This window comes from Astatotilapia calliptera, chromosome 13 (genome assembly GCF_900246225.1).
Source record: "Astatotilapia calliptera chromosome 13, fAstCal1.2, whole genome shotgun sequence".
NCBI classification, from domain to species: domain Eukaryota; kingdom Metazoa; phylum Chordata; class Actinopteri; order Cichliformes; family Cichlidae; genus Astatotilapia; species Astatotilapia calliptera.
The window spans coordinates 6,338,137-6,358,209 of record NC_039314.1 but is presented as its reverse complement, the minus strand read 5'-3'; the positions used below and the strand labels follow the sequence as shown (position 1 = coordinate 6,358,209).

The following is a 20,073-nucleotide window of genomic DNA, read 5'->3' as shown; positions in this document are numbered from 1 at the left end:
ACGTTCGATTGGCTGAAAAGAGGCACGTGGCTGACGACGTCCAGTCAGCGCAGAAAACGATGGATACACGGTGATTATAGAAACTCTGTCGGCGCATCTACCGCAACCTTCAGCCACGTCATCCGACTGCAAAGACTGGAGCTTCAACTTTGACAGAGAGCTGGTGCATGAAACATGATCCTCGAGTACAACAAGCGGGTCTATTCACTGTCTGATGAGGCCTCTTAATGGACCCAAAGTTGTCCGAACAATTTGTCAGTCTGAGCCACGATAATGCACAATTTTAAGCAAGCGCAGCATCCTCTAAATGTCCTACTTGTTTGGATTGCAGTTCTAGGTTATTCTTTGGATAAAGCTGATAAGTTAAACCTGAGTTTAAGACTGTAACTTAAAAGTTCCTATGCACTTTGACTACATTTATCTTTAAGGACACAGTTCAGCTCAAGGTAGGCTGACTTGGTAGACTGATTTTCAAACAGACACTCGTCTTCCTTGACTACTTAAATGCTCTATGGTCTCATTTAATATGTACAATTGTCTGAGTCAGATTCTGACGCTTCAAAATGAAAATTAGTTTTACATTACAAATTTCAACTTTACCTGAAAGTTACCTTGTTTCTCATTTACTGCCCCCTACTTGGGTGAAACTGCACAGCACATGACATTACCATAATTTACAAGAGGGCTTGGTTCACAGTCAGTCAACATAACTTTAATTAATGCAATGATAAATATACCATTTCCTTGTGTTTCCTTCTTTGTATTTCCTTACAGTGGAAGAAATCATTTAATATTAGCAGATTTTTTTAACACATTTGTGGATATCATACATGTTGAACTATAGTCCTCAGAGATCCCATCTTGTAGCTGTTTTTAACAAGACAGACATAAAAATGAAATTCTCAAAAACTTATCTGTATGCTCTACATATTCTGTGGTTTAGACGACGTAACTCAGGATTTCTGTCTTTATTTCCTTTTTTTTAAACGACACTTGTGATAACAGAAGATAACACAAGTTATCACTTGTGTGGTAATGTCTCACATTTCCATTTCCTATTTACAATCACAAAAATCAGCAGTTAACAATCCTAAAGCTGCAACTCATTTAGAAACACAATCTTATAAAAGCTTCAAAAATTCTTTCAGTTCATTAAAAACTTTAAACTCATTCAATTTACAGTGTTCAGAATTCATTAAGATGTTTCAGTAAATCACTTTTTCTTTTGCAAAATAAGTAAAGCAACTCATTAAATCAGTGGTCTCCATGTGAAGTATGACGAGGCCTTTCTGCTTCAGACGTCTTTCCAGCATTACAAAGACTGCACAAACCTCCTGTAGAAGAGACACGAGGGAACACAGTACACATGTTGTGGAAATGAAACAGATTTGGTGTAATCACTACGAGCACGATTAGTGTGATGTTTTCTCACTTTACGATTTCAGGCAGACGGGGGTCTCTGTATAAGCCGTTGTGCAGATATCCCAGAGACCCTTCAAATGTCACCAGCTTGACTCTCTCTGTATTCTGGGCACGCGCTGCCACCTCGTATGTCTGGGGGAGTAAAGAGAAGGAATTTCAGTTTACCTAAAACAAAAATGTTCCTAGAAGAGTCATTAATTACTTACAGCTCTAATGAAAACACTGACTCAGTTTACTTTAAATGACAAGCAGCTGTCTGTGCCACTGATACCTGCTGAGCAACCTCAATGGGAACCAAGAGATCATCCTCAGAATGAAGGAAAAGTATGGGGCTTCTCATTTTCTTCAAACTGCAGAATAACAGAGCTATATCAAATCACAGCATTTTTCTAGTAATAACATTTTTAGCTTATTAACGTATTACATATCTCTTAATATTTCACTACTGTATGTACATAACCAACTTACTTTTCTTCAGTAGGAAAGACAAACTTATTATCTTCCCATGGTGCTCGGTATAAGTAACCAAGGCCTGGAAATTTCCAGTAACGCTTTAAACACAAAGAAAAAAGTCATTGTAAAGTCTGTTGTGATGCAGTAACACAGTCACATGAAATAAATACAGCAAATACTAAAAGTGGTAGGTTAGACGAGCATACCCAAGCAAAAGGGTTAAATGGAGGAATATTTTGCCGAACAGTATTGAATGCGCCTTCAAGGATCACCCCATCAAACACCACTCCTGAAAAGAACGGGAAACAATCACCATGTTGAGCTCACATGCTCTTATGCCCAATTTATGCTTCAGCGGGAACTTTACATCATAGCCTACGACGCAACCTGACGTGCACCTTATAAGAAATGCAGCTAACACGTCTGGTCGATGTAGCCGCAGATATTGGGTTATATATTGGATTCCTCCTGTGCTGCTTTTCACTGCAGTCTTTGAATTTATCAGTGAGATAATAACAATCATCACCTCAGTATATGGAAAAATAATCTTAGCATCAACATGAGGACTCAGTAACTAATGGTTACCACGTGGTAACCATTAGTTACTGAACAGAATGGAGGGCACAAAAATAAATGTGGGGACAAAGGTTAAGTCGTAGGCCCTGCAAAGATTCCTCGCAGAAGTTTAAATTGGGCATTACTTCTATTTGCTTGATTCATTAGTAGCAAAACCTACCCTGCTCCAGAAGTTTGTCTGCAGTGTTAGTCGCCACTCTGCACGGAAATACAGAAAAGCATTTTCAGTTTATCCAATACGTCACCTTCTCATCTCATCGATGTTGCCAGATTCATTACAGCTGTCGACTAATTTCAACCAAATCCAATTTGATTATGTTTTTTTAAAGAAATGCAAACTGGTTCGAGGTATCTTGTTTTGAGCATTATAAGGGTGAACCAATACAATGAAAAACAGCTAAATGTGCAACTACATTCATTTCAAAATGAACACGTCTGTTAAAAAAAATAACCCAGATATTAGAAAATGAACAAAAAAATTAGGTTAACATAAAAAATAGACATTAAGCACCGAATTATCTCCACCTGGAAAAAGACAGAAAAGCTATTTCTCAATATGAAACGGGAAATATTCAATTCATGAGGGATCTGCGTTGCATAAAGCATTTATCACTTGCCTATTCATAAGGCTTCCTCCGTTTCTATTCAGTCAGTCAGTACAGGTAAGGTTCCATAATTTGCTGCCTAGTGACAAAAATCTGAAGTACTTCCAAACAGGGATCTTTAGGGTGCCGAGCTGGGCTGTGAACTATCTGCCATCATTACCACACAGTTGCTGATGAATTATTCCAGATTTAAATTACCCTCCTGCCAGGCTTAAGCACCAGGAAATTATGTATTTTTAAGATGTTTTCTTTGACAACTGTTAACTTTGCTCATTAATGTTATTAGCCTCCTGATCCTGTTCATCATTTTTGCATATAAAAACAGCCTGGAAGAGTTGGTAGAACTAAAAATGCTATGGCTTCTCATCATTTACCTTCAGTTGTTCATCTGGTGGGTCCTGGTTAAGATCAGCAGCTTATCCTAAGCCTGAAGTAAAAATAACTGTACCAACGCCATCCAGCTGCTTCTATCAGGTTTTATAGTAGAAATCCAACTTTGCAGCCTATGCAGGACTTTTTTGCCCCAACAAGCAAATTTTACTTTTTACAGTCGAATGGCATTATTGCTTTCTGTCCAATTCGATAATGAAATTTAGAATAGCTCTTGACTGTTGCAGATTATTACTTCAATATTTTAAAAGGAAGAGGATGTGACAAGTATTCCAAACATTTTTTGGGAGTGTGTAAAGGTTTCCAAAATGCTGCACATCAGGAGTCTTTCCTTACTGACCCAGTGCCAAGAGAATGTCCCCAGATAACGACAAGGCTGTTTCTGCTGCGTTCTTTGACCCAGTTGTACACGCAGAGGAAATCAGTGGTCAGACCGGCTTCAGTTGGCTCTCCGGTGGAGTCTCCAAAACCTGCCAGAGTTTGTCACATCATTTGCTATTCACGGTCACGTCAGAGAGCTGAGCTTGAGAGCAAAGCAGCCACAAGGTGGCAGTCACTTAGAGGAAAACCCTCATCAGACATTGACCTGAAGCTGAACTGATCTCTTTTGACTGCCTTACAACAAACAACTCATCAAGCGCAACAAAATTAGTTCACAGTGATTATATGTCTGCAAATGATATTAAATCAATGTGAGAAGGTTTTGCTTTACAATCAATACTAAGGCTAAAAAGCACTGAAATAGAAAATATGTTTAAATAAGAGTCATAAATCTCTATTTGTACCAACCTCTGTAGTCAGGCACTAGGACATGGTAACCAAGAGCACTCAATATCTGTTGACACATAACACTTATTTGTCATCAGAATGGCCACAAAGACCTTTTAAAAGATTAATATGTTTGTATTTGTGATCACTCACTTTTGCAACTCCCACCCGATGAGGAGCTGCCCTGTTGGATTCATTAAAAAAAAAGCCACAGAGCCAAAAAATTGGTATTTTTTCCAAAGTGTGGAACCTCTACTCTTTGTATCTGCAGCTGTAATACAAATGCATTATTTATAATACCTCGTGCCTGTGTTTCCATGAAGATATATGAAAACTGGACTTCCATCGCTTAAAGTGTTTTGGTACCACGCCAAGTCTTTCCCCTGTGCCTCCTTCCACCGACTTTCAGGGACAGTGTGCCTTTGACGGTCAAAACAATGCACCGCTTAGAAATACAACCAACAACTGGATCATTAAAAAACAAGTGTTGTCCTTTAGTCTTAGGATTTTAAAAGCTATGCTAGGAAAAAAAAGAAAAGAAAAAAGTTTAACTTAGCTTATGCTCACCATACGCCGAGGGAAATTCCTTCCTCTGATGTTAAGTACATGTTGATGGTGTGATTAAGGGAGAAATCAGCAGGTCGGCTGAGGTCAACAAAGAATGGCAGGCTGACTATAAACAGGAAAAAAGAGAGGTGCTTTTTTTTCTGAGTAGCAAGCTAAGGATTTACAGTACATCCAAGCGGCAAACTGGATTTTCACATACTTCTGTGTGTGTAAACAAAGTGCTGAATTAATTCTGGAAGCATTTTCACCGAGAAAGGCACCACAACCAAGATAACAAAGAGGGCCAATAAGCCCCTTTTTAGCCACCCTTGGGACCTATAAGGAGACAGAAAAAAGACAGAAATAAAAACAATGTGACTGGAGACTAAAGATGGATATTGATAAGATCTTATTGATTGGCAATTCTGCTTATCGGACAGATTCTTCAACTATTCCTCCATTGATTCTTGTTCCACTGTCTTTGTGTAAAAGAAAATAGGCATACGCAGGTTTTCAGCATGTTCACCTGAGACTTAACACTGTGTACAAACAGAGTGGGAAAACACTGGCAAGTGACTCAAGGGGTGCAAAATCTCCATGAACATGACTCACTGTTTTTGCATCAGTCATATAAACATGAAAGCATTTACAAAAGGTATAAAACAGTCTGGAGGTGTACAATTTCAGTAGACTAGGCCGTTCCTGTTTGCACTGACACCGACTTTCTCTCTTTATCCAAAAATTATTATAAACTTCTGATGACTTTATTCCGCCTACCCCTAACTGTCCAATCTGTGTTAAAACACCAAATCAACACTACAGCAACACTAAAAAGTTTGGCTCCCACTTCTCCTCTTCATGACATCTAAATTCAGCTGCATCCCTGCAGACAGTTTGAATGACTCAGCAAATGTGAGAAGCATCAAGTGAGGGGAGAGGAGGACGGGGGTGTGGTGGATGAGTTTGTTGAGTGGTGCAAAAAAAAGTGCAGCTCTATTCAGGCAAGATCTGAGAAACAAAAGCCCCCCCCAAAAAATAAATACATAAATAAAATCTCCCTCAGAGACACACTGAAGGGTCTGTGGACCAGGTTGAGCAGATGTACTTGGAAATGCTCACTTATTCCCACTGGTGTGCACCAAGCAGCTCTCCACATGTCCTATCAGTCTGTGAATGCAGCATTAATATAGAGACATTAATATGGGAGAGAAGAACTGAACGATCTAATCAAGACGGCAGGCTGTCATTGGAGTCAGTCTGGACTCCCTGGAGGCAACAGCGAAAAAAAGGATGCTATTCAGACTATTGCCAATTAATGGACAATACATCCCACCCCTTCCATTAACACTTTAATCAGCCAGAAGAGCCCTTTTAGTCAAAGACTGATCTCTCTGTACTGCTCGGGGGAAACATCTAGGAGGTCACTTGTTCCAAAAGCCATCACTATCTAAAGTTAACTCCTTGAATTTATTATTCAAATCTTTTCTGAAAAAATAAAGTTCACTGCAGATTTTTAATTAATCACCTCTCTTTTTTCCTGTTTATAGTCGGGCTGCCATTCTTTGCAGGATGACGCAATGCAACCTTTGTTTTACTGGGCAGTCGCTCTGTAGAAGATGCGTCTGTTAGTGATGTTATATTTTCACATTTTCAAGACACTTCCAGTCCCTGACACAGTTTAGTTTTCAACAACACTACAGGAATTCCTGTACTCTGGGAAAATGACTCACTTGTATTGTTCCACTAGTTACTGTATTGATCTGTAGACCATTATGCAAGACATATTTTCAAATGTTTACAACAACGCCCTTTACGAGTTTTTGATATTGTTGTCTTCGCTAAATGCGTTTGCTCAATGCTTCAATGTCCATTTAGCTAGCTAACAACCTATCAACTCTATTATGGTCTAGTAAAAGCGTGCTTGTAGTAGTAACACCATATAGCGTCATGTAGTAAAATGCCTGTCCTGCGCTTACAAACGTGTAACAAACGGAATAACAAACTACACGCGAAAACTGTCTTAGTGCAGACTGCTAGTGGACTTTTAATTCCACTAGCCGTTAAAAGGTAAAAGCTAATGCAGTAAGGTAAGCTAGCTAACTCACTGTGGTGACCGTGTCCCCTCCTTCTTCTTGGATTTGGAAGTCCGCTGTACCCCGCTATTGTGGGAGGATGGCTCATTCTGTTTAACGTCCCTTCTCTTCATTATTTAAGGTCAGTTATATTGAACAAAAAGAGACTTTATCTATACAGCTAAACGTCTGGGACAGTTATATGGCTCGCAAGGAACTTCAGCAAACTTTGACCGAAGTCCGTTCAAAGACCTGATTCGCGGTGAAAGGGCGGTGCCAGAGGCTGTTAAGGTAGCACATGTTTGCACTACAAAGCACAATATATGTTACACATCTTAAGACAGCAATCTATACAGCTCGATACAGTCTGTGGCAAAGGGTGTCAAACATCAGGTCCGGGGTCAGAAGCAAGAGTCCAGTCTGGCTCTCTGCAAGGCTTTGTGAACAGGGGCATAAATCTTTTTAAAGCTTTTCCTCCTAATAAAAACCTGCGTCTTGGCCATTCACCACAACCACAAAGTAATTAAGTGATAGATAAACAACTAAATGATAGAAAAGGCTCAGTTCTTTCACTATCTACTAAAAAAAGCATTTAAAGGAGAGTTTGGGCAAAATACTTCCTAAAATTAAGTATTATGTAAGTACTCTTCGGGAATACTTCTCCAGGCTACCTGAAGTTCCCCAACATTACTGACTGAAATGCAGCCCCAAAACACTGCAGAGATTTAGGGCTGTAGACATTAACTGTTATCCCTCTCGCTTTACCTCCCTTGCACATATTGATCACTAATTGAACCAACAATTTAAAATGTGGATTCCTCACTCCATAAGACATGCTTCTTGTGTAATTTGACGCACCTCAGCCTTTCCTCCCTGTTTCTCATCATTAACAATGGCTACTTGCCTGCCAGCCTTCCACTGAGAGCATTTTTCATTGATCAACTGAAGGGCCAGATGCATCTTTCAGGTCCTGTGTCAGGTCTTTCCTGACGTTTTATGTGTTTCATGAGGACATGATTTTCTGATCCAGTATTTTAGACCTGACACTTCTTCTTTTGCCCCACACTTGTCCAGTATTGTGAGACTTATTTAATAGCGTGCTGAACACCGTGTAAAACGTTTTCAGCTAAGAGCCCTTAGAGAATCTCATTTCTGGTGCAAAAACATTATTTTATGTCTGTCAAACTGTGTTATCTATTGCATTTTTTGTAGATTCAGCTAACGCAATGAGAACATATCATGTGTTATGATACAGGCTGCTAGTGATAAAGAGCCAAAAGATACCATTTAAAATTGTTTTTTTTGATAAGTGTGCTAAGTTATGCGCAGACAGAACTCCAGTCCATTCTTTGAGTAAGTTTATTTTAATGCTTGAATGATTCATAGATCAGCATTAAGTGACAAAACAAAACCTTTGAAAATGGCCAGCTACAAGCACTGGACTGAAACTGACAAGCCTGGAGAGCTACTGCTCAGGACCACTTTAAAATATAAAATATAAGATGCAAAAAAGAAAAAAGAAAGAAATAAAAACAGATTTGCAATCCACACCAAAAACACTAGTGCACCCTTGGGAGCATTTACTGATCACCGACACTCTGGGAGGTTTCTATACTGCAAGAAATATGTTTTAGATTTTTGGCAGCAGTCACATTGGTGGTGTGTTTGGGAGGAAATGTCAATAAAAACCTTCATGGGGAAAACCTTCACGAAGAACTGTCTGGAGGGTTAATATAAGCTGGGATTAATGCACCAAGCTTGACATGTTCTGGATCAGATAACACATTGAAACCACACAGCGTGCACAATTATTGGCGCACTTTGACTTTGTCATTATTTCTATATGCCTATTTTCCAGCTCTGCATCAGATGAATGATAATGATGATGAGGCCTAAAGTGATCCACACCTTGTATTAAGTTGCAGGATTACCTCAGCTACGCTGGAGCACAACCACCTCTGAGTAAGAGTTCTCTGTGCTGTGTTGTAGGGTTCTCTGGTCAAGCCTTGCTCTTGCACTGAAAGTCGTTGTTGTTGACTGGCACTGTATAAATACAACTGAACTGAATCAAAATACATAAAGACACGGGCTGCTGTTACTGCACATCATTACGCATGCATCAAAGTAGTTCACTGTGTATTGTCACTAAGCCAGCACACCTCTCTGAAGAGCATTTGGGAGTCTGCAGTTGCTGTCTTAGTGAAAGTTGACTCTGAGATGAAGAAACGGACACTCCACGATTCAAAGGCTTATGACAGTTATTGAAATGAAAAATTGCTAGGATGGTGGATGCTCATATTATACACGGCCAAAGTTTCAAATAATGAGGTGGGTGTATCCTCTATGAGCCAAAAGCTGGGTCTTCATAGGGATCTAAACATTCTTTTCAGTCATTTTTTTCTACTCTTGGCTCCATTAATGTGGTCATCTAAAGCACTCAGCTCTGGCTGTGAGCACAAACCACTTTCTTTTCTTTTCTGTGGAAGGAACAGCCATTGAAGACAAAGTTGGTTTAAAGTGATGGGGATTGCATTCTGTTTTTTTTTTTTATTTACCTTTGACACAGCAACCCAACTTTTCTGGAATTGGTTTGTAATTGTACACATTTCTATTTCTAGAGAGAAAAAAAACCCTCCTTGCAATGCATTTGCTCAACAACAAAGTTGTGACAGCAGTTTTTTTTTATTTCACATCTTCTTTACATTAAAAAAAAAATCCCCAAATGTCATACATTTTCCATCACAACAATCTGAAAGCCTGAATGATGTGGCATGAAAAGGACACTTGAGGACCACTCAGGTTATACAAAGAAAACGAGCAAACGTCTCCAGTAACTCTGTCAGTGTTTGACAGGTGATATTTAGGATGCACAGCAGAGAAAAGGCCTCTAAGGACCAGAGATGTCACTGAAATAAATTAAGAGGATGTTGCAGACGACTGCTTTAAGAACTGTTTGGCTTGGGCTGTATGAGGGAACCGACCGAGAGGACATTGGCTGCTGCGGTGGAGCCCTCTGTTAGCTGATGGGTCAGGTAAACACCAAAGGTCACCTAAAAAAAAAATAAAAAAAATCACAAAATAGCAGAGCGTTTGAGTTGCCACACACACACACACACAAACAAACACACAACCACACAAAGCATCTACATGAAGGTGCAGTAATTGCTTTTGACTGACCTTCCCGCTGCGGTAAGCAGATAGAGACATTAGCGGCTCTTTTGTTTTGCTTCCTGTGTCTTGGTCAATTCCAACCATGTGACATCTTCCACAATGTCCTGCAACCTTCAGGTTAATCACAGAGGGAGCATATTCATTTTGGACAAATCCGCAGTTGAAGATTTCATCATTTATCTCAAAGTGTCAGCTCACCATGAATTGAGTACTGCCAATAACCAAGTGTGACCAATTATCCTCCTCAAACGGTTCGACACCAGCGATGACTAAATTGGCCCGGAAGCGGCTAATGACACTCTGTGTGTCAAGGAGCTGATCGCCCTCAGAATCGTCCTGCCTGAGAAGGCAAATGGGGAAATTGCATGTTAGTTTGCCTTGCTGTGTAAATGACCCACTGTGATGCAAATGTACAGACATCGACGCATCCTGAATATTTCACTGGAGCCATGTGTATTTTGAATAACATGCCATGTGTTCAAACCTGCTGCTCATTAGGTTCTGAATGAGCTCCACGCTGGCACGGCTGATCATGAGATACTGAGCTTCATTTACCAGGGAGAGCGATGTGGAGGTGGCAGCTAGAAGGGAACAACTTCATATTAGCACAGTGAGCTGAGGAAAACATTTTCATTAACACTGTCGTTTTAAAAAGTCTGGTAATTGAGGTTTTACTGAAATACAGCATTTGGAAAATGTAAGTGAATCTTGGCACACATCCAAATGCGCACTCACAATTCAACACACAAAATGTTTTGTTGGGTTACACGGATGAAATCTTCTATCACTGTGTCCTTGAAATATTCTTAAAAAAATATCAGAGAATGTACAAGGAAGTGACAGCTGCAGAAACTGTAGCAGAGAAAGAGCAGCCACAAAAAATGAGATCGTTATACCACAATAAATACATTTTTGTTTTTTAAATTAAAAGGAAATAATTATTGATTAGATATTATGACAGAAGTTGTCTAGTAAATAAAACTTGTCAAGAAATATTATACTGAAGCAAGAGTTAGTTTTTCCAGACTGCAGAATTGCTCTCTGAGTGCTTATTTGTCAAATTGCCAGTTATGGCCTAACAAATATTAAAGATTCGAGTGAAATTTCACTCGATATGAGGAAATTTACTCAGGCTGTGAAAACAGTTGCAACAAGTTTCTTAGTGCTCTACAGAAAATGGACAATAACCTGAGATCATAACATTCCTAAAGACGTAATCAGCAGTGGTACTGTACACTGGATTAGTGCATAAACTGATGGATTCAGCCATTGTTTTCTTAACTCCGTGCTTTATTAATGCTGTTATTGATTTTTTTTTTTTTTTAAATCATTTGACTATGGTTAGCAAGCTCATTTAGCAAGCTCCATAAACTACAGTGGTGGAAAACACAAATGCACTTTGTTTTATGCACATGCAATTTTTTTGGATAGTCTGCACTATACAGTATAGCATATATACATATTAGGGGTGCAACGATACTCGTATCGATATTGAACCGTTCGATACAGTGCTTTCGGTTCGGTACGCATATGTATCGAACAATACAAAATTTGTAATTTATTTTATCAACTTTCCTTCTGACGATGCTGTCTGTGTTGAGCGCTCAGTAAATCTGCGTTCGACTACTCAGCCTAGGCTGCACTGTCGAGCGCAGATCCACTGAGCGCTCAACACAGACAGCATCATCAGAAGGACGAGCGCAGGGCAAGCTAGCGAGACAGAAGTTAAGCTCTCCTTGCAACATGGCAAATTGAACCTTCCCCACCCTCATTCAGATGTGGCGTTTGGAATTATTTTGGTTTTCATGTGACATATGACCCTGAAGGTAAGCGCGTCATGGACTAAAGTAAAACAGTATGTTGGATGTGCCACGCAATGCTCAATTACATGGGTGGGAACTAGTGTGTTAGCGAGCAGTTAGCTCGTTAACGTGTTAGCCGTCTAGCCCCACGCAGGGGTAGCTCGATAACGGAGCACTAGTGGGAACACAACGAATATGACTGCACATTTACGCCGACATCATCCTAGTGCAAAGACAAGTGGAAGCAGACAAAAACAACAAGCATGCATGTTACAAACTTTACCCGAGTCATTTAGACAGCCGTTAGCACATGATTCTCCTTATGGGGACCTGATATGTTTAATATTGTGGCGAGCTCAGACAAGGAGGAGAGGGAGGTGTCGTTTGGTCTTGCTTACCGTGAGCTAGCCAGGGAGCACAGCCGTTTATTGACATCTGCAGAAGAACACTGCCGCTAGCTAACTCCTCAGCGTGGCAACCGCACAGCAACAACAACACACAGAGCGCCCTCTGACCCCGGAAGGACACACCGTCGCAGCGAGAAGGCGTCACCCGTCACTATGGCAACATAAACAAAACATAACTGTACAAACAGAACCCCGAACAGCCCTGACCCGCTACATAGCCCCCGCCTAAGGGGTCAGTCGTCCCCGACGACCCCATTGCCCCACACAAAGTCCTGCAAATGTCCAGGTGCCTTCTTTTGGCGCACCGCCGGTCACGACAGGCGGGGGAAAAGTCACTCGGGTCAGAACATGGGGTGCCACCATCATCCCACTTCTGACACCAATGTGGCGAGCTCAGACAACGAGGAGACGGAGGTGTTGTTTGGTCTTGCTTACCGTGAGCTAGACAGGGAGCACAGCCGTTTATCGACATCTGCAGAAGAACACTGCCGCTAGCTAACTGCTCAGCGCGGCAACCGCACAGCCACAACAACAACACACAGGGCGCCCTCTGACCCCGGAAGGACACACCGTCGCAGCGAGAGGGCGTCACCCGTCACTATGGCAACATAAACAAAACATAACTGTACAAACAGAACCCCGAACAGCCCTGACCCGCTACAATATGCTGCTGAGAATATAGCCCAGAAGAAGCGTATAGTATAGCTTTTATTTTGGAAAGAGCCATTTCTCTGTAATAAACTCTCTTTTCCAAAGATGAGTGACTCCTCAATCAGATACAGGTGTTACCGCGCCAGATCCGCGGCCCCGAACCGTAGTAAGGAAACCTCTGGCAGTTACTTGAAGGTTCCGTAACTGACTCGTAGCCGGCAACAGCTTACTATACAGGTCAACTCCGCTAGCAAAAAGATCGAAGGAGGCGTAGGAAACTGCTTCACCGAACTTTATTTCTTCTCTAAGGCACGAACACAGCGTACAGTGGGCTGAAACAGTTTACTCACAGCGAGCATCGCCGACACAACTCTGGCTGTCGAGGGAGTTATTATATTCCTTTTATTTATTTTCTTTCCGTCTCTTCTGTAGCTAACCGTTACTTTTTCCCCTTCTCCGCTCTCTCTCTTCACACACACACACACACACACACACACACACACACACACACACACACACACACACACACACACACACACACACACCCGGCAGTCCCGCTACACACATCCCGAATACATTTCCCATCAGGCTTCATCCTTAAAGGGCCATGCCTGTAACACAGGGCTTGCAAAATCGGGCTAGCGATTTTTCCAGTCGGGCTACCAAAATCTATCTCTGCCCTGCCCGTCGGGCTATTGTAGGAAGGAAAAATATATGTCAATGCTTTTGCATTCTTTCGGAAATGTAGCTGGGTAATTATGTCATTGGCATCGGTGAGCCACTGTCAATATGTGACATATTGAAATCGCGTTTGAATTTGCGCTTGTTTTTTGCTTTCACTTTGCAAATATCCAGGTGCCTTCTTTTGGCGCACCGCCGGTCACCACAGGCGGGGGAAAAGTCACTCGGGTCAGAACATGGGGTGCCACCATCATCCCACTTCTGACACCAATGTGGCGAGCTCAGACAACGAGGAGACGGAGGTGTTGTTTGGTCTTGCTTCCCGTGAGCTAGCCAGGGAGCACAGCCGTTTATTGACATCTGCAGAAGAACACTGCCGCTAGCTAACTGCTCAGCGCGGCAACCGCACAGCAACAACAACACACAGGGCGCCCTTTGACCCCGGAAGGACACACCGTCGCAGCAAGAGGGCGTCACCCGTCACTATGGCAACATAAACAAAACATAACTGTACAAACAGAACCCCGAACAGCCCTGACCCGCTACAATATGCTGCTGAGAATATAGCCCAGAAGAAGCGTATAGTATAGCTTTTATTTTGGAAAGAGACATTTCTCTGTAATAAACTCTTTTCCAAAGATGAGTGATTCCTCAATCAGATATATTTATTTTTTTAATTATTTTTGTTTCAGCAACATTAAATTTAAAAACTGTACTTTTGAGTTAAAATATATATTTATAATTTTAATAAATGACAAATTAAAAAGGCATGAACATTTTTTTTGTATCGAAAAAATATCGAACCGTGACACCAAAGTATCGAACCGAACCGAACCGTGAATTTTGTGTATCGTTGCACCCCTAATATACACATATACATATATACACATATATATACATATATACATATATATACACACACACACATATATACATATATATATATATATATATATATATACACACACACACACACACACACACACACACACACACACACACACACACACACACACACACACACACACACACACACACACAGTGTGGTTGTCATATAGTTGTACTGTTGTTATTAAGTGAGATGTGACCATAGAGATCAAAATTATGTTCCGCAGCTTTTATGTGTATAAATTTGGGCTTTTTAACATTGGAGTCTACAGGGTTTTACTCACTTTTGGAGTAAGCCTCAAGGCCACTCTGGGAACGGCAGCTTTTTTTCCTTATGTGCTTACATCCCTTGGCCTTGTTGCTTAGCTTGGATACAAATAAAAAAGTTCCAAAGATGTGGAGTGTGGGAAATGAAGATGTCAGAAATGTATATTAAACGCCAGGATAATCTGGAGACTCGCAAAAGGCAGATTTCAAAACAAAGAACGATCGGCATCTGCACAGGCGAGGCTGAGATGTCCTAATTTGCTGTAGCTCAAAAGACACAGCAGTACAATGGCACCGACTTCACATGGCTCCTCTCATCATACTCTTTCAAAGTGGTACGATAAGAAGAACTGTGGTGTCTGGATTTGTGTGCATTCCTCTTCAAGGAGCATAAGTCAGGCCAGTGGCAGCAGCCACAAGTCCATTTGTTCATAACAAAGTGGGAGTGACTCTGAGGTCTGCACAGAGCCTCAAGTTCACCATCTGATGGGGAAATTTAGGTCATGCAGACCCAAGCTGACCGTTGTATACATGCAAAAGTATAAGTAAGTATTTCCTGGTATAATCCTAGCCTTAGATTCTCCCTGGATGCTAAATGTCCAGAGCTTTCAAATCCCTCATCTCCAGTTTGTAGCACAGGCTTGCCATTAAAATCCTGGCTCTCCATACTCAGATTAAGTTCACTTTTATGAAGTCATATTAACTATAACAACTGAACTTGATGCACTTTATGCATTTATTTATTGTGTTTTGCTTGCCTTTATATTAACGCTGACATGGGACAGTACTACAATTTCATTGAACTATTGTACAAAATTTAAGTACACAGTTTTAAGCCACTGAGTTGTGACATTTAACTCATTAATCAGGTATGCACTACTTTTAGATAAGCACTTTAAATATACATATCTTGTGTTTACAATGGAACAGCCAATCAGAAAAACGTTGGCTTAAGGCTGGGAGAGTGAATTAGCTAAAATGGCTTGTGTCAGAGTGGCGCACACAAGCTAGGAATAAGATAAATAAGGATTGTTTTGAACTGTGAGTCATCCAAAGCTACTCCAGTGGAGCCCAAAAAGAAAATATAGAGGATGAAATGAACATATTGGGGCATGTTTTCTGCTCCCTTATTAATAATTTTCACACATTGCAAAGTGCAAAAGGAATCAGGTGTGAATGTTTGCTCAGTAGGTGTGATTTTTTAAAATCAAATCGCATGTTCCAGTCTAAATGAGGGATTCACATCCTTGGCTGAGAATCCCTGGCATACGCAGCATTTTCACAGTCTTTCGGATTACAATCTGACGCTCTTAAGCAGTGTTACAGAAAAAGATGTTGCCAGCATTACTGAATGCAAGGTCACACTGCTCGTGTACTGTATTCCACATAAATCTGGAGTAAACAGAGAAAGGCGAGGCAAAACAGGTGAAACGCTTGTACTGGTACCTTCACTCGGCCTTTTCTTCATTTCTCGGGTGAAATCAGGCCTTTGTTTTATCAGGCGGCACGGCTGTCCAAGGAAGTCTGAAAGCCATGATGCAGCCTCATCCCCACAGTCGACAGTCTCCACCCTTGGGGAAGGAGGAAGATTATATTCAGGAGACCCCCGGGGGAAATCTACAGAGTTTTGATGCTGCTTACTATTTGCTGTGACATCTAATCGGAGAATCACTGGGTGAATGGCTTTTTTTTTAAGCTTGTGACTCGTCATGTGGGGATCTGTCAGAGGAGATTAATATCATCCAGTGCTCTATTGTTTGTTTTCCCCTAAAAATGGTAAGCAGCAGGAATTTCATAAGAAGCTGGGAGAGGAGGGCCTTATAATGCCATCCGCAAAGAAGGGGTAGCATAAAGAACGACACAGGTAGGGAGAGCGTTGACACGAGAGAAAAACAAAGAACAAATGACATGTGTCACAATATTTCCTGCAGCTCATGCTTTTCGGATGTCTCAAACGCTGCCAGCTCACCTGTCACCACAAACTTTACTGTGACACACCCTCGTGTGCGAATGATTGTTGTTTTCCAGGGGAACAGAAATGGTATCCATCCCTGTAGGGCGATTGAAGAAAAAGCAAAACAAAAATCCTCGTTGAAGTTTACGGCACAAAAATCGGACTAACTGAAATTTAGACATATATTTTAAAAATGTATTCCCAGTGAGCCATGGACTGAGTGTCTGACCTGGTGCCTGCAGGAGCAATTTGTTGGAGCGAATGTGGACTTGCGGGCGAATGAGACACAAACGTGGCTCCCTCTTCTGACTCAGGCAAACGCCGTTTCCATTTACCACCATCCAGCCTCTGTCATACAGTAAACCCAGCGGGCCCACCGGCCAGTCGTGGACCTGCATGAAGAGCAGAGTCAAATCAAAACAGGTAGAGTGGAAGAAGGGGGAGGAGAGAAAAAGGTTAGAAAAGAAAGACGAGAGATAAGGCTGGGCTGTTCTCAAACCTCATACGCTCCACAAGATTTGATAGGATAGATGTATATGTTGGTCAGAGTATAAGCCACCCCATGGCTGTTTGAGTCTCTCAGTTGAAATCCCTTCAGTGATGCTTCTGTGGGCTTCTTTTCATCTCCTTTATATACTTCTCCATTAGTAATTTTGATTGAAGGAGATTCATTGGAGTCCTCTGACGCTGCAGCAGCTCTTTTTAACTCCTGTAGCCTCTCTTGGTCTACTCTGACGGGTTTCTCTACGAAGCACTCCGCCACAAAGTTCAGGAACTTTTGACAGTCTTCAAATGTTGACATGTAGCCGAAGGACACTCGAACAGATCCGGTCGGCTGGCCATCCACTATGTCGATGTTGTCTCCACAGACGTGGCCGGCCTTGAAGAGAAAAAGAGAGAGAGAGAGACGTTTCATTCTACCTACGCATGCCCTTAACCGACTTTGACAATTTTCTCTTTCTTTCATCTCTCACCTGCAGGTTCCTCTTCACCCGCTGACTGGTGATCCCGAGGAAGGACTGACATGCCCCCGTGTTGCAGAAGCAACCCGTGCGCACGTGAATATTGTACAGGTTGGCCATTCTGTCGACCTGTGAGTGACAGAAATTATTTCACCTCCTTTACATAAACACACAATTATTAGACTGTTATGAAATAGAAGTAAATTCTGTTTTCCACATGCACCTGTGAATAGCCAATTATCTGTCCATTTGAATCCATTAGGTTGAAGTTCAGGACTGCGCCCTGTGTGATTGGACTGTCAAACTGGCCTTCGGTGTATATGTGAGCCACTGGTCTCCCGTTGCCATGGCAAAGACTTGACAGCAGCATGTAAGTGTATCGTGCCAGGCCGAACGTGTGCTGCTGGATGTTGTGCATGCCCCCTGAAGGGAAAAAGAAATAAACGAAGGTTGAGGGTTGTTGTTTTTAACCTGAGGCAGATTATAAACAACCCGCATACGCATCATGATTTCGCTATTAAACAGATTGAATGAATCGCCATGCTCTGGCAACAGTACCTGTGATTCTGTAAAGAGCTTCAAATGCGTGATTTAAGCCAATGATGTCCAAGAAGGACACAGTGCCATCTTCAAATCTTTATCGGGGAGAGAGAAAACATTGCGTTTTGAATACAGATGCTCACAACAGTGAGTTCTCAGAGACTATCTGGCCTTCGATGGGCTGTAAGAATGTTTTACCTGTCAGAAATATTTGCTGCCTGCACATAATAATCTTCTCCGGAAAGGTAAGCTGCTGCTGTGCCTCCTCCAAAATAAGTCTTTTTTAGTATGTCTGCTGCGTCGTTACGGACAAGAAGCGCCCCCAGACCTGTGGGGAAGCCAAATATCTTGTAGAAAGAGATAGGAATGAAATCAGCAGGGCAGTCCTGTAGGCTTAGAGGCGAACAACTGACATAAGAGGCTGCATCGAGCAACACAAACCAGCGGCCTTGGTGGGCGCACGCTGGGTAAAGGCGTCTCGCCTGGATGCCTTTCACATGGTTAAGGGGATACTTCCTCCCTGAGAAGTTGCTCTGTGCTGGGTAGCAGAAGAGGTGCGGTGTCTGGCAAATAACATCTTCAACTTGAGCTTCATCCTTTGCTCTGTTTTCCAATTCCTGCGGGGAGACGGGCTGGGTAACCACCCCCCGGCTAGAAGTCAGTCCTCTCATGCCAACTACAGAGGTATGGCTGTCAGTGAGGTAGCAGAAGTGACTCCCTGCTTGGCTCTCTGTGTGCGACCTCCAGGGAAAGCTCTCAGCCACTAATTTAAGAGCGGCTGTACAACCAGAAGTGAAAATCACAGAGTACTCCTCAGGGGTGGTGTTAAAATGCTGCAATACCCTGTAAGAAAATGTTTTCACTCATTTATTCCAGCAAAGTACCAACTGAAGGAGTTGCTGGCCCATTATTAAGGCTTTTGAGAGCATGCACAGACTTTACCTGTATCTGACCCGGTCCACCGTGTCATGTGTGAGTCTGCTGCTGGGGTTGTGGCTGTGGGGGTTTCCTATTGGGGGGAAAAACAAAAAGGAGATGCTTTTAAATTTCATGGCTCAAGGAAAAATAACCACATAGCAGTAACACTTGGTGGGATTTTATGTGACTTGTCTCACCGTACAGATTGCTTGTAATGTCCCGGCAGTAGTCCCTAAGCACAGACTCGGGATACAAAGTAGCTGCTGCATGATCCAGGTATGTTATCCCTGTTTACAACAGAGAAGCAACGGTTTACAGCCAGCGGTTCCGTCACTACAGCTGCTGCTCAGGACTGAGCACAATCATTACCTTTAATCCGCGTGAACTCCTGCTCGATCACGTCTCTGAAGTTTTCTCCATAACCGTAGCGCCCCGAGACCTGCTGAAAAGTTTCAAAAGTGCAAAGTTGGTGAAAAGCCATTATGACAATTGTTCCGCCGAACAAAGGTAACACAAAACACAGCGGGACTGCTCCTGCTTCAGATATTTCAAACGCAGTCCTTATCACTGCGTAGGTTACTGATCGACTCTGCTAGAGTGTAAAGTCCGGCGGACAGCAGCTGAGCTTTTGTAGTCCTCGTCCATTTGTAGTCCCTGTGCGTAAGACCGGCCGACCCAGCAGATGTTGGTGTTACTTTACCTCGGTGTAATGACTATTTATTTATTTACTGCTAGGAAGACGGAAGACGGAAGAGAGCACCAAAACATGCTGCTCCTTGGACCAATCAAAACTGTTGTAGCTGCACTGCGGTCACGTGGAAAAAAAAAATCTCAACCTTCGCTTTTGGCCAATTTTTGTAGAAGAGCATCAGATAAACGGTTGGCAATCTTAAAAATGTTTAGCTTAGAGAAAAAAAAGTCCTTAAAAATGTACACTGGTTTTTAATATAGGTTAGTTGAATCTTGTAAGCTTATTGGGAGGCCAGATATTCTTTGTGAA

General features: G+C 42.0%; 2 protein-coding genes across 2 annotated transcripts; both read right to left on the bottom strand.

Moving 5' to 3' along the window:
• Positions 1 to 690: 690 nt before the first annotated feature.
• On the bottom strand, positions 691 to 7,126 carry LOC113035323 (monoacylglycerol lipase ABHD12). Its single transcript, XM_026190826.1, has 13 exons — positions 6,866 to 7,126; positions 4,981 to 5,096; positions 4,782 to 4,887; positions 4,515 to 4,634; positions 4,368 to 4,398; positions 4,236 to 4,281; positions 3,787 to 3,916; positions 2,612 to 2,649; positions 2,082 to 2,164; positions 1,891 to 1,973; positions 1,694 to 1,772; positions 1,433 to 1,554; positions 691 to 1,334 (listed from the first exon to the last, which is right to left on the bottom strand). The coding sequence occupies exons 1-13, from the start codon at positions 6,964 to 6,966 to the stop codon at positions 1,313 to 1,315; spliced, it is 1,077 nt and encodes a 358-aa protein (XP_026046611.1). The 5' UTR covers positions 6,967 to 7,126; the 3' UTR covers positions 691 to 1,312.
• Positions 7,127 to 9,339: 2,213 nt separating this feature from the next.
• mocos (molybdenum cofactor sulfurase) lies at positions 9,340 to 19,872 on the bottom strand. The gene is made up of 15 exons (XM_026190667.1): positions 19,443 to 19,872; positions 19,271 to 19,360; positions 19,098 to 19,164; positions 18,354 to 18,998; positions 18,174 to 18,250; positions 17,839 to 18,038; positions 17,628 to 17,744; positions 17,153 to 17,533; positions 16,883 to 17,045; positions 16,669 to 16,750; positions 16,146 to 16,270; positions 10,488 to 10,584; positions 10,202 to 10,343; positions 10,010 to 10,114; positions 9,340 to 9,882 (listed from the first exon to the last, which is right to left on the bottom strand). The coding sequence occupies exons 1-15, from the start codon at positions 19,552 to 19,554 to the stop codon at positions 9,775 to 9,777; spliced, it is 2,511 nt and encodes an 836-aa protein (XP_026046452.1). The 5' UTR covers positions 19,555 to 19,872; the 3' UTR covers positions 9,340 to 9,774.
• Positions 19,873 to 20,073: the final 201 nt, after the last annotated feature.